General features: G+C 41.2%; 1 protein-coding gene across 4 annotated transcripts in view; it reads right to left on the reverse strand.

Moving 5' to 3' along the window:
- Window positions 1-592: 592 nt before the first annotated feature.
- The window catches only part of vps13d (vacuolar protein sorting 13 homolog D), a 229771-nt gene continuing 217821 nt past the window's right edge, over window positions 593-12542 (reverse strand). For all 4 annotated transcript variants that reach the window (XM_067970599.1, XM_067970598.1, XM_067970597.1 and 1 more), the window contains 3 exons: window positions 10887-11018; window positions 3562-3802; window positions 593-2669 (listed from right to left, as the gene is read on the reverse strand). In XM_067970599.1, coding sequence (XP_067826700.1) covers window positions 2538-2669; window positions 3562-3802; window positions 10887-11018 — 505 coding nt within the window. In that variant the 3' untranslated portion in view covers window positions 593-2537. The remainder of the gene's footprint in view (window positions 2670-3561; window positions 3803-10886; window positions 11019-12542) is intronic.

Below are 12542 nucleotides of genomic sequence, written 5' to 3' on the forward strand. Positions count from 1 at the left end.
ATGAGAGAAGCAGCAGGACAGAAACATTCTGCGGCATGGAGCTGGAATACCAGGGAATATTTATACCTGAAGTGAGGCTTCTTGTACTGGTGAATAGAATATTTTCCCAGTCAGGGTATGCCACACACTTCCAGGTTAGATATTGTGCAGGAGCAGATGTAGAGGAAAGCTCCTTTGTTCTGCCCAGCTATGCATCTTGGCGCCAACTTGAAAGGTGCCTCTTATTGCATCAATGTAACATTTCCACTTCCCACATTAGCTAATGCCTTGTGTTTTCAATGTGAGATGGACAGTTGACTGCCAAAGTTAGCCATTTTGTGCTGTGAACCTACAATCACTAGAAACTGGATTGAGACTTCTCTCAAATTCATGTGAAGTAGGATCCTTCCAGCTGACAGAGTTTTAAGTTATCTGCCTGGGCTAGTTCTAGAGATGAAACGTGAGCTTTTATTTGATTTTAAATGACCTTTTTATAGAATTTCTGTGACTCGCATGCCATTTAAGCCCCAGAAGGTGACAAGTACACTGTTATTCTGAGGTCAGTCTTATGGGCAGTTCTAAAATGCCATGGGACTGTGTATATGAAAACAGGTTTCTTTTTGTAATAATTCATTTTATTTTATGATAAAAATTGCACAAAAGATCAACTGGTGAGGGGAAAAAAATCATCCTTTTGTCCCTCACAGGAAAATACAAACCTGTTTCTCCTTAGCCCTGTGGCCACCCCCCCAAAAAAAACCCAGGAGAACATGTAAAATAATCTCAAAGGTGGTGCTTTAAAAGGAAAACAGGAATAGCAACTATCCACACCGTTCTGCTGGAGCCCACTATGTAGCAGACTGATTGGAGTCTCTTGTGCAGCAAGCTGATCAGGGTCTCTCACGAAGCAGGCAGATCAGTGACTCTCAAACACTATCGGATTACAGAGATCTGCCATGCAACATACAGCTGACAACTGAATGGGCTAACACACCTCTCCCCTCAGGGCAACCATCTTTTGCCCAGTCTGAAAATGGAACAGTTTTTTTTTAAAAAAAGGCTTTGTCCATCTGGGATGCTTGCATATGTACAGTCTTTGGTTGTCCAGTTCTCATTCATTCCTCAAAATTACCAGGTGGTCACCAAACCCGACTGTCCACTTTAAAACCACAAGGTGGTCACTCTAACACCTCCACCTCCCACTTCCCCACCAAACCAGCCACTGTCTGCATACCATGACATATTATTCCTGATTCCTTGTGCCATAACAGAAAAAAGTAGTGATAGAAATTTGTCCAACACATTTATGTGCACATTGCAGACATAAGGCCCCATTGGATTATTATTGGGGTTGCACAGATATAGTCTTTCCTTTTCTACAGAGCTCTATCTAACTGTATTATTACAAACTTCTTGTTGAGTACAACACACCAACACATACACACTAAGTATACTTACAATAATTTTCAGTGCAGTCGTGGTTACACAGATACTACTCTGTCACAGACTTGTTCCAATTCCCACCAGAATCTGACCACATTCAACAGCTATTTCTCAACAGGCAAACTGCACTGCATTCTGCAGAGGGACACCATTTCACTCCTTACTGCTATATTGTGTTCCTCTGATATAAGCCAGAGAGTGAGTGAGGAGGAGGAAGGTGCACAAAAGTGGCATTCACTTTACCCCAACTGAAGAGAGGGAAGGAAGAGAGAATCCATCTTCACATTTCTTTGCCTCTGGCTGTAATTGACAGCCACGCCAGATAATGTCACAATCCCCTTCCTCAGCCACTCATCACCCAGAAGACAGCAGCCACCTTAGTGAGCCTCAATCCCCCACACGTTACCATAAAAGTGACTTCTTTATACTGCGCCATAGAGACGTAACACTTTCTACGCCCACTCTGCAAACACATATCAATCCCCCTTCAACACTCTTCCTTGCATGGGCTAACAATTCTTCTCGCTTACCAACTTGTAAATACAGTGACTCTAAGTTATATGAGAATCAAGGATCTGAGAAGAGTAGCAAGTAGGCCAAGTGACTCTTCTTGCATATGCCGTTTCCCTGACCACTCCGCAGGGCTTGTATTGTCCTGAAAAATCAAGTACGTTTATGCATAGTACTAGTGCAATAAAGTCATTTGTTACATTACACTGCAGCTGGTTCTGAATGCAGCTTCTGTACACAACAGTTCCTGCAAGGTTTTTCTAAATATTTACATGAAAGTAATATTACAGGTATGTACAGATTAGTAAAATATAAAGAACTCTCAACTCTGTCACAATTTTTCTTTGTAAATACAGTATATAAAATGTAAAATACAATTTGAACAGAACCTACTCCTTATCACCATGTTCCTGTAATAAATTGTCCCTCAAAACCAAGTATGTCATCAATTCCTCCACCTGCTTGCTTCAACTAGGCGTAAAGATGAGGGTCAAAGGAAATGAGTACACGACACTCGAGCTCATACGATACACTATTATACATAGAGACCAGTGCAGTCTCTGTTACTGTACTCTGTTGTAAGTGACTGATCACTAGAGAGGCTTCTAGGAGTCCAGCTCCAGGTTCTCTTGGTTCTCGTTGGCTTGTAGCTTGAGCTGCTGCTCATAGTAGAGGCTTTTGGCATAGTTAATTTCTTGCGAGATCTTAAGTGCGAGTGACTCTGACTTCACATGGACCTGGAAACACAAACATGAATGCCATTGATCAGACAAGGACAAAGACAAGATGTTACTAATCCAGACAGGGATTGAGACAACTGAGCAAAGGGAAGTCCTAATATATGTTTGATGATATTTTAGTATCCAAAAAAAATGTTCTTAGATGAACCTATGCAAGGAGGGTCCAAACTTTTTCTCTGTGGGCCACACAAATATGTACAGTACAGCCATGGGGCCACACAGAAAGTTTAAATCTATGTTCCCATTAATTTGCACATATTGCAAGTTGTTAATACTGACAGATCTTGTTCTGAGTTAGAACTTAGCTATCAATGAAGCCACATCCCGAAGAACTGCTCTTTCCAAGCCATTCAAACTAGACAGATCAGCAACTACAGAAATATACGTGCAAATAAAATTCAGTTGCTTGGGCTTTGATGGGCCAGATTGCCAGGGCTTGGGAGCTGCAGCTTGGACAGTCAGATCTGTATAATGTAAAAATAACATCAGATGCTCCTCAACCCTCTCTAATTTTCCCCTTTTTGTTCCTGAAGGTGTTGATTCATACTGGTTCCACAGGTGCTGGCACCTCTTTGATACCTCATCCAAGGGGCCTGGCTTCCTGTGAGAACCTAGATAGTGTCAGCAGACATTCAACCTTGGGAGACATCACAGATGAGCCCTGTACTCACCTGATATTCACATTTGCCAGCACAGCTCACTGCATAGTGATCAGGAGCATAAAACCTGGTTGATATTTTCTGCTTCCATAGTTCAGCGGGCAGGGACCAATTGGAGCTGCCCCATCTAAGTTTAGATAGTTCAGCACAGACTGAGAAACCAAAGCTGTGACCCTTTTTGTCTTACGGCTCAGTTACACACACAGGGGACAAGAAGTTCCAATACTCACCATTGGCTTGTGATGTGACGGCCCCGGTATGGCCACACCACTGCTCGAACTCTCGGCTTTCTTTGTCAGTTGTAAATATGCCCTCCCGTGATCCTTTGTGATGAGGCAGTGGTACAGGTCATCGTATTTGACTTCCAGGAAAATGGCATCCCTGTCAATATATTCGCCATGCTTCAGAAAGTACACTGCCTTCGAGGAGATGAGGACACAGTAACTGTCGATCTGTTCCACAGCAATGAAACTGGAAAAGAAAAAGTAAGACAGCAGATGGTTAGATCAATTCAAATAAAGTTTTATGTGGCACCAAAACATAAATGCGAGGACAGCTTCAGTCAAGGAAAGACAGGGGAGAGTAATATCAATAGCTGGTTAGCGGGTGAAATTCCCCATCAATAATTTAGCGAAAAAGCTGATGTGGGTACAAAACAAGGTTTCTTGCATTATAGTGCGTTATTTCCCTGTAAAATTATCGACAGGAGGAATTTCATAAATATATACTCTGTAGAAAGTGGGAAGATGGTAAGTATTAGGGCAACTCTGAGATCGGGCATTCCCAGCAGCTTGCAGGGAATGCATGTCAGGAATTCTGGGTGCTCAGCCCATGGTTTTCTAGTCACTAATTGTAATGGATGGACACGCAGGCCAAAATCATCATTTCTCAACCTGTGCTCCTTGCAAGCACTGCTGCCTGCTAGCGTGCAATCACTCCTTTTGTAACAGGAAAGCTCAGGAATTTTACAGCTGCTTGGTCTCATGCTAAATTTTTAAATCAGATCTAGTCTGAGAACTCTGCATGAACTTTCAAAGCAATCTTTGACAACCACAGTATGTATTAGGGGACATTACACTATCATGTCTGCCCCAGATAAATTAAATTTTCCTGCCCCATTTAAATACATTCTTTTTCTTCCTGAGTGCACTCATACAATGCACCTGGACTATTCCCAAATTGAGGAACAGCTGACTTGCTCCAGGTCTCTTTCCGTGATACTTTGCAACTAGTTAGCTGTGACAAGAGGACCCAGGTTGACCCAACGTCTCATGTTTCCTAACTCAATGTGAGGAAATGCCTCTCCAGTGCTTTCTCCCCCACTCCACATTTGAGTGCATTCAGGCACTAACATGCAAGGCCACCAAACTGCAGATATTATACAAGGACATGAGAGGATTAATTTTAACTTTGAGCGATATTGTAAAATGGGCGATGTCGAATCAACCCCGCCCAATATTCCCTCCCACTGACTTCAATGGAATGAAGAATTGGGCGAGCTATATAATGGGCAGCTAATTCAATAATGCTCGTTTTACACCTTTGTCCAATGTTAAAATGACTCCCAAAGTCATTTTATATCTTAAACGTTACTTTGGTTTAGTTGGTAGCATTCTCAACTCTCGAGTCAGAAGGTTGCGGGCTCAAGCCCATCACCAGGACATGAGCACTGCAAGCTTGCACTGCAGTTCAGTACTGAGGGACTGCTGCATTGTCAGAGCTGTCCTTCTTTGGATGAAATGTAATACCAAGGTCCCGCCTGCCTGTTTACATGGATGGTAAAGATTTTATGGTATTATTCTAAGAAAAGCAGATAATTATCCTGGCGTTCTGGCCATCGTTCCTCCTTCAACAAACACAAAAAGCAGATTAACTGGTTATTCATCTCACTGACGATAGTAAGTTGTTGCTGAAGGAGAGACTGCCTCACTTGCCTACATAATAAGTCACTGCTTCAAACTAATTCACTGGGGAGGAGGAGGGGGGGAGGGAGAGTGGGAGGAAGGGGGAGGAGGAAAATAGAAGGAAGAGGGGTGCCCACTGGAGATGAAACAATTGCTCTAGATGGCTATTGCAGTTGCCACGTTAGGATCCACTGTACCAAAAGTGTGGCCGTGAATCACTGGACATAACACGATCAATAAAAAATACACTACCGGGACAAACCGCAGTATAGATTGTACAAACTATGGAAAAGTAATTTTTGGATAAAGAACCCTTAGATTGTATGATGGAATGAAAAGTGCTCACCAAAGCTCCTGGGACCATTCCCCCCCACCAAGCGTGTGCTAAATTGTATTATTCTCAACCGGTAAGGGAACAAATAGGGATGCTACAATTGGCCCTGGTCCTTGTTGATTGATATCCAGTGCTGGGAAGTGCATGTACATGTACACGCCAGGTAAGAATAGGTTTGGCCTCAGCTGCAATGCCCGACACCCCTCATTGTCAAGACTCACACACAAAGAATGGTCACTTGAGTGAGGTCTCGGAGGGCTGTGAGTTCTTGTGAAGAATCAAAAGATTTGTAAACCAATCTGCACAGCATCAAAACTGGTATATCTGGGACCAAAGTGTGTATTTATATCTAAAATCTATATACTGGGGTAGTGGTGGTGGTGGGAAGGGAAGTAACAGGTTCCAGGAGGGTTGAAGACAGACCCCTAGGGTACTACGTGATAGTTTGAAATGAAAACCAAATCCGCATGATGCAATCCTTTAGGTACTGTGGGATTGCCGCTGTAAAGCAGAAAGCAATTACCCTGTGCTGGCCGGGAAATGAAACACTGGCTGAGATTCCACGCATCTGGAATCGATTAGGAAGAACAGTGGCTTCACTTTCAAAACCATCTGAAGGCTGGAAGCAGTAACAAAGTTTTTAAAAAAAATCAAGCTTTGAAGTTTTAACAACTTTACCAACAAAGGATTCAAAGGCTTTGTCCCTAGTTATTACTGTATGTTCAAACAGGGTTAACAGAGGACAAATGTTTACTACGTGACACTGTGCCTATCAACAAGCCAGGAAACAGGAGAGACACCAGGATTTTATGACAGACAGCTGGGGACAAAACAAAGTCTATTCACATGCATGGTGCAAAAAGACTTCCACACTGCGTACGATAAGATAATATAGATGCATCATATACAGTATACAGGGTACACATCATGTAGTGAAACTACTACTGTATATTGGGAGATCACCCATGTGTTATATAAGATACAGTATTAATCAAATGAATCTTAACCCATTTTAGACTGTTGGTCTGTGTAAAAGTGCTGTGCTGCAAGTCCAGCAGTCCTATTATAGAACTAGACCATGGTGGAAGCAGAATCCACAATAACATATAAAAGGGAAGCGGATAAATATTTGATCTTTTAAAAAAAAATGGGAAAATGCAGGGGAATGGGATTAAATGGCTAGCTCTTTGACAGAGCACGATGGGCCGAATTGCATCTGTGTTGCAAAATTGTAAGATTCTATATGCAATTCATGCAAGCAGTAATATGAACTGCAGCAGCATTACAATATACATTAAAATTCAATTCATCAAACTTTGCCCCGTAATATATAAAAATTTTAATGGATTTACATTATTGTTTTGCAGAAACATATTTTGTTATTACTAATTTTAACAAATACACCTAATCTGTCTTGAGAATCCCGCATTTCCAGCAGGTTGCATTGACGAGCCTCACTATTGCACGCGCATTGAGTGTTGGTTATCAGTCAATCTTGCTAACTTTTTCCTCACCTCAACACTGCTTCTCTCAACCTGCCATGTCTTTGACCATAGGTATCTCTTATAGAGCAGCACCGAGACAAGCTTATACTTACCAAAATATATATTGCATATAATCTCAATAATATTAATAAAAAAACTCTCTCAGAACTGGAAGCCCTATTATTAGAGTAAAGGCACAATACACATAGAAACACAGAAAATAGGAGCAAGAATAGACCATTCGGCCCTTCTCCGCCATTCAAAATGATCATGGCTGATCGTCTAACTCAGTACCCTGTTCCCGCTTTTTCCCCATATCCTTTGAATAACAGATAACACACTCACTTAGGTGGGTTGCAAAGATATTCAAAGCTAGTGTCCTATTTTTGTTAAAAAGTGATTAAACATCAGGAAAAGCCATGTGATGATTCAGCACCAAAATATTCCCAAAAATAACTGGAAGCTCATGGGAAAAGAAAGTTTGCATCAGCATTTTGTTCGCAATTAATCAAAAATGAATTTCCTGCCACAGTCCATTTAAAAACAACAGTGGTTTCATCTCCCATCTCCCCCAAGAACTGCGGTAGCATTACAACCAGAGAAAGGACCTCTTAAAAATTCAACTCAACAAACTTTATACTTTACAAGATATTAAAATCCCTGTGGATCTATATTATTATTTGGAAGAAATATATTTATTTTATTATTCATTTCAGCAAATACATCTATGTTCATAGAATTCCCCATTCCTGGCAGGTCATGATAGCACTTGTTTTACAAATTACATCGTAACATCAGGCATGGTTCTTTCTCCCCTCCTCTCTTGAAGGTAGTGATCCTTGCACTTCTTTGATACCTTGTCTAATCTAAGTGGCTGTTCTTCATGTGTGGGCCTAGGCAGTGAGTGATAGCAGGCTATTTTACCCTGGATGGCATCACAGACAAGCTGGATTCTATCCTTACACATGCACATTTTCTAGCTGGAGTTACTAGGTAGTACTCAGGAACACAACCTATTCTTCTCCTTCCTAGCTCAGTGGTGCTGAGGCCTATTGTGGTAGCCCTGTGCTAGCTCAACAAAGACCAGTGATTGAACCTGGGATCTTCTAACATAGTATGTCTCAGTGCACAACAGGCAATGGTCTTACCACCTTAGCTATTGGGAGAGGGGCCAAGGTTATACAGAATGGGAAAGAAGAGGGTTATGTGATGATAACAGTGATCTAAAAATGCCTGGAAAGGATTTCTTCTCTTCATGACTTGGGCAACTGCTTTGTGCAGGGTTACGAATATGTGTACATACAAACGTACGAATTAAGAGCAGGAATAGGCCATTCGGTCCCTCGAGCCTGCTCTGCCATTTGATAAGATCATGGCTGATCTGACTGTGACCTCAACCCTACTTTCCCGTCTACCTACTACAACCTTTGACTCCCTTGTTAATCAGGAATCTGTCTAACTCAACCTTAAAAATATTCATAAGGAATCTTACAACACCACATCTTAAAAATATTCAATGACCCTGCCTCTACCGCTCTCTGGGGAAGGGAGTTCCACAGATTCATGACCTTCTGAGAGAAAAAATTTCTCCTTATCTCCGTCTTAAATGGGAGACCCCTTATTTTTAAACTGTGGCCCTTAGTTCTAGTCTCTCCCACAAGGGGAAACATCCTCTCAGCATCTGCCCCTTCCAGTCCCCTCAGGATCTTATATGTTTCAATAAGATCACCTCTCATTCTTCTAAACTCCAGTGTATACAGGCCCAACTTGTCCAACCTTTCCTCATAAGATAACCCCCTCAACTCAGGAATCAGTCGAGTGAACCTTCTCTGAACAGCCTCCAAAGCATTTATGTCCTCTCTTAAACAAGGAGACCAAAACTGCACACAGTATTCCAGATGTGGTCTCACCAATGCCCTGGATAACTGTAGCAAAACATCTCTGCTTTTATATTCCATTCCCCTTGCAATAAATGACAACATTCCATTTGCCTTCTTAATCACTTGCTGTACCTGCATACTAACCTTTTGTAATTCATATACTAGGACACCCAGATCCCCCTGTACCTCAGAGTTCTGCAATCTCTCTCCATTTAGCTTTTCTATTCCTTCTGCCAAAGTTGACAAGTTCACATTTTCCCACATTATATTCCATCTGCCAAATTTTTGCTCACTCACTTAACCCATCTATATCCCTTTGCAGACTCCTTACATCCTCTTCACAACTTACTTTCCTATCTATCTTTGCGTCATCAGCAAATTTAGCAACCATACATTCGGTCCCTTCATCCAAGTCACTGATATAGATTGTGGCATTCCACTCGTTACATCTTGCCAACCTGAAAATGACCCATTTATGCCTGCTCTCTGTTTCCTGTTAGCTAACCAATCCTTTATTCATGCTAATATGTTATCCCCTACACTATGAGCTCTTATTTTGTGTAGTAGCCTTTGATGTAGCACCTTGTCAAAAGCCTCCTGGAAATCTAAGTACACCACATCCACAGGATCCCCTTTATCCACATTGCTTGTTCCTTCCTAAAGAACTCTAATAAATTAGTCAAACACGATTTCCCTTTCACAAAGACGTGTTGACTCTGCCTGATTGCATTGAGATTTTCTAAGTGCCCTGTTATAACCTCCTTCATAATAGATTCTAGCATTTTCCCTATGACAGATGTTAAGCTAACTGGCCTGTAGTTTCCTGCTTTCTGTCTTCGTCCTTTCTTGAATTGAGGAGTTATATTTGCTATTTTCCAATCTGATGGGACCCTTCCAGAATCTAGGGAACTTTGGAAAATTAATACCAACACATCTACTATCTCTGCAGCCACTTCTTTTATGACCCTAGGATGAAGTCCGTCAGGACCTGGGGACTTGTCAGCTTTTAGTTCTAATATTTTTTTCAGAAATGTAGATGTTCAGATGTAGATTTTAAATGTTTTAAGTTCCTCCCTCCCTTTCACCTCTTGATTCACAATTATTTCTGGCATGTTATTTGTATCCTCTAGTGAAGACGGACGCAAAATATCTGTTCAATTCATCCGCCATTTCTTTATTCTCCATTATTAATTCCCTAGACTCACTCTCTAGAGAACCAACGCTCACTTTACTTAACACTTTTCCTTTTTAAATACCTGTAGAAACTCTTACTAACTGTTTTTATATTTCTAGTTAGCTTTCTCTCGTACTCTAATTTCTCCCTCCTTATTATTCTTTTAGTCATTCTTTGCTGTTTTTTTATATACTTTCCAATCTTCTGACCTGCCACTAATCTTCACGGAATTGTATGCTTTTTCTTTCAATTTGATACTGTCTTTAACTTCCTTAGCTAGCCACGGATGGTATGTCCTTCCCCTAGAGTCTTTCTTTCTCACTGGAATGTATCTTTGCTGAGAGTTATGAAATATCTCATTAAATGTCTGCCTCTGCATCACTACTGACTTATCCCTTAACCTAATTTCCCAGTTCACTTTAGCCAGCTCTGTCTTCATGCCCTCGTAATTGCCCTTATTTAGTCTTAGACTTACTATTCTCTCCCTCAAACTGAATGTGAAATTCAATCATATTGTGATCACTGCTACCTAGAGGCGCCTTTACAATGAGGTCATTAATTAATCCTGTCTCATTACACATTACCAGATCTAGAATAGCCTGCTCTCTGGTTGGCTCTAGAGCATGCTGCTCTAAGAAACTGTCCCCCCAAAAAAATCAGCATTTTGATGCAACATCAGATGAATGAACTAATTCTGCTGTCCAAAACAGAACAAGAATTAGTGTCATTTAAACACCAGCAGAAATGCTGATGTTGAAGACATCATGATGATAACTTACAATTCAGCCTGAATGTTGTCAGTCACTCTGAAAAGCTGCTCCTGACCTTCAGCCTGTTTCTCAGAATATCGGGGCAGGAGGCCATGGGGTCCAATGCAACAGCGTGGCTTTCGAACTCTCTGGATAAGCATCCTGTTTGAAATATGAGAGAGAAAAGATCTGTTAGGACGCCTATCAGGACAGTAGAAGATGGTTGCCATCCAGACATTGCTTGTGGTATTTATCTACGGTTAGCAGTTCTCGCTGAATGAACCTGAATGTGGCATGTACCGGTGCGCTTCTGTATTATATCACACAGTACATCTCTTTTATGCATGGGCTTTGAGATACATAGTATGTATGGTCAAATTAAATGGCATATTATCACAAAACACAACATTAACGGACTTGTGTTATAAACAGAATTCTACTAATGGTATCTCAGAGGCACAATTAAATATAGGGGAAAAACAGCCATCAGAGGGCACATAATTAATGGGGCAGATAATAGTTATTTAACCGGAAATCATATGTGCTCTATTACCAAATCCTGGGCTCTTCTCCCCTCCTCCCCCCCATACTTACTTTAGTAATCATTTGCAGTCTGACTGGAAAACACAAGCAATAAAGTCGCAGAAAACAGGAAAAAAAAATACTGCATGTGAACATGCCATTTTAAACTGCAATTTCTTCAACTGGGCCCTGGTCAAGGTAAAGGGGGCGGGAGGGAACTGCTGCATGGAGGTCCAAACCAATTACCAAAATTGAGGATCAATGGAAACTTCTCTACCTGCTTGCCAGCTTCGAGAACGGTCTGTCGTCTAACGGAGTTGGTTTTCAGGCCCAATAGGAACATGGACACCACATTTGAATGTGAATCCTACCAAACCTGGCATCCATTTACACAATAAATGGAATTATCAGAAAGGTAATTTGAACTGGATGCTGTTTTTACATAATGTGTGCAGCACTGAAGGTATTGGACTCTGATAGAACAGAGAGGCGGCCAAGCTGGTTCCCTTTGGACATTTGTATTTTAGCACCTGGACACCTGAGCGTATTTTTGCAGTTTATTCCAAAGTATTTTCAATTGAGTATGCCAAGATCATGTTGATCTCCATACATTAGGTGACCTATGTGTTTTGTCCATACATTTTCCTAATTCTAAGATTTGATATTCATTGTGTCAAATATATAGACCATACTCCTCAAGTTTGAATCATCCTTAATGACTTTTTCAGTAGGAAAAGTGCTTGTGGCAGAAGAGTGCTTAAATTTCAGGTCTGTCAGTTCTCATTGCTGTTGGACCGGTCTCAGCCTTGCTGTTCCCTGCTTAGTATAAACCTGCTCTATAATTGCTGTAGGCTAAAGAGCTAAGCAGTGTTGTTAAAGCCAGCCTCCATGAGCATAAAACTGTCAAACCAGCAAAAGAAGCAGGAGATAGATAACTGAATTGTGGAAAGGTCAGGAGTAGAAGCTGGGTTGAAGCATGATGCCCAAAAGGAATGATCTGCAGAATTAGAATCATGGAACTTTATAGCACAGGAGACCATTCAGCCCATTAGATCTCTATCAAATCTCCAAAACAGCTTTCCAATGAGTTCCATTCATAGAAACATAGGAACAGGACTAGGCCATTCAGCCCCTTGAACCTGTTCCACCATTTAATTAGATCAT

Source organism: Heptranchias perlo, chromosome 32 (genome assembly GCF_035084215.1).
Source record: "Heptranchias perlo isolate sHepPer1 chromosome 32, sHepPer1.hap1, whole genome shotgun sequence".
Lineage (NCBI taxonomy): Eukaryota > Metazoa > Chordata > Chondrichthyes > Hexanchiformes > Hexanchidae > Heptranchias > Heptranchias perlo.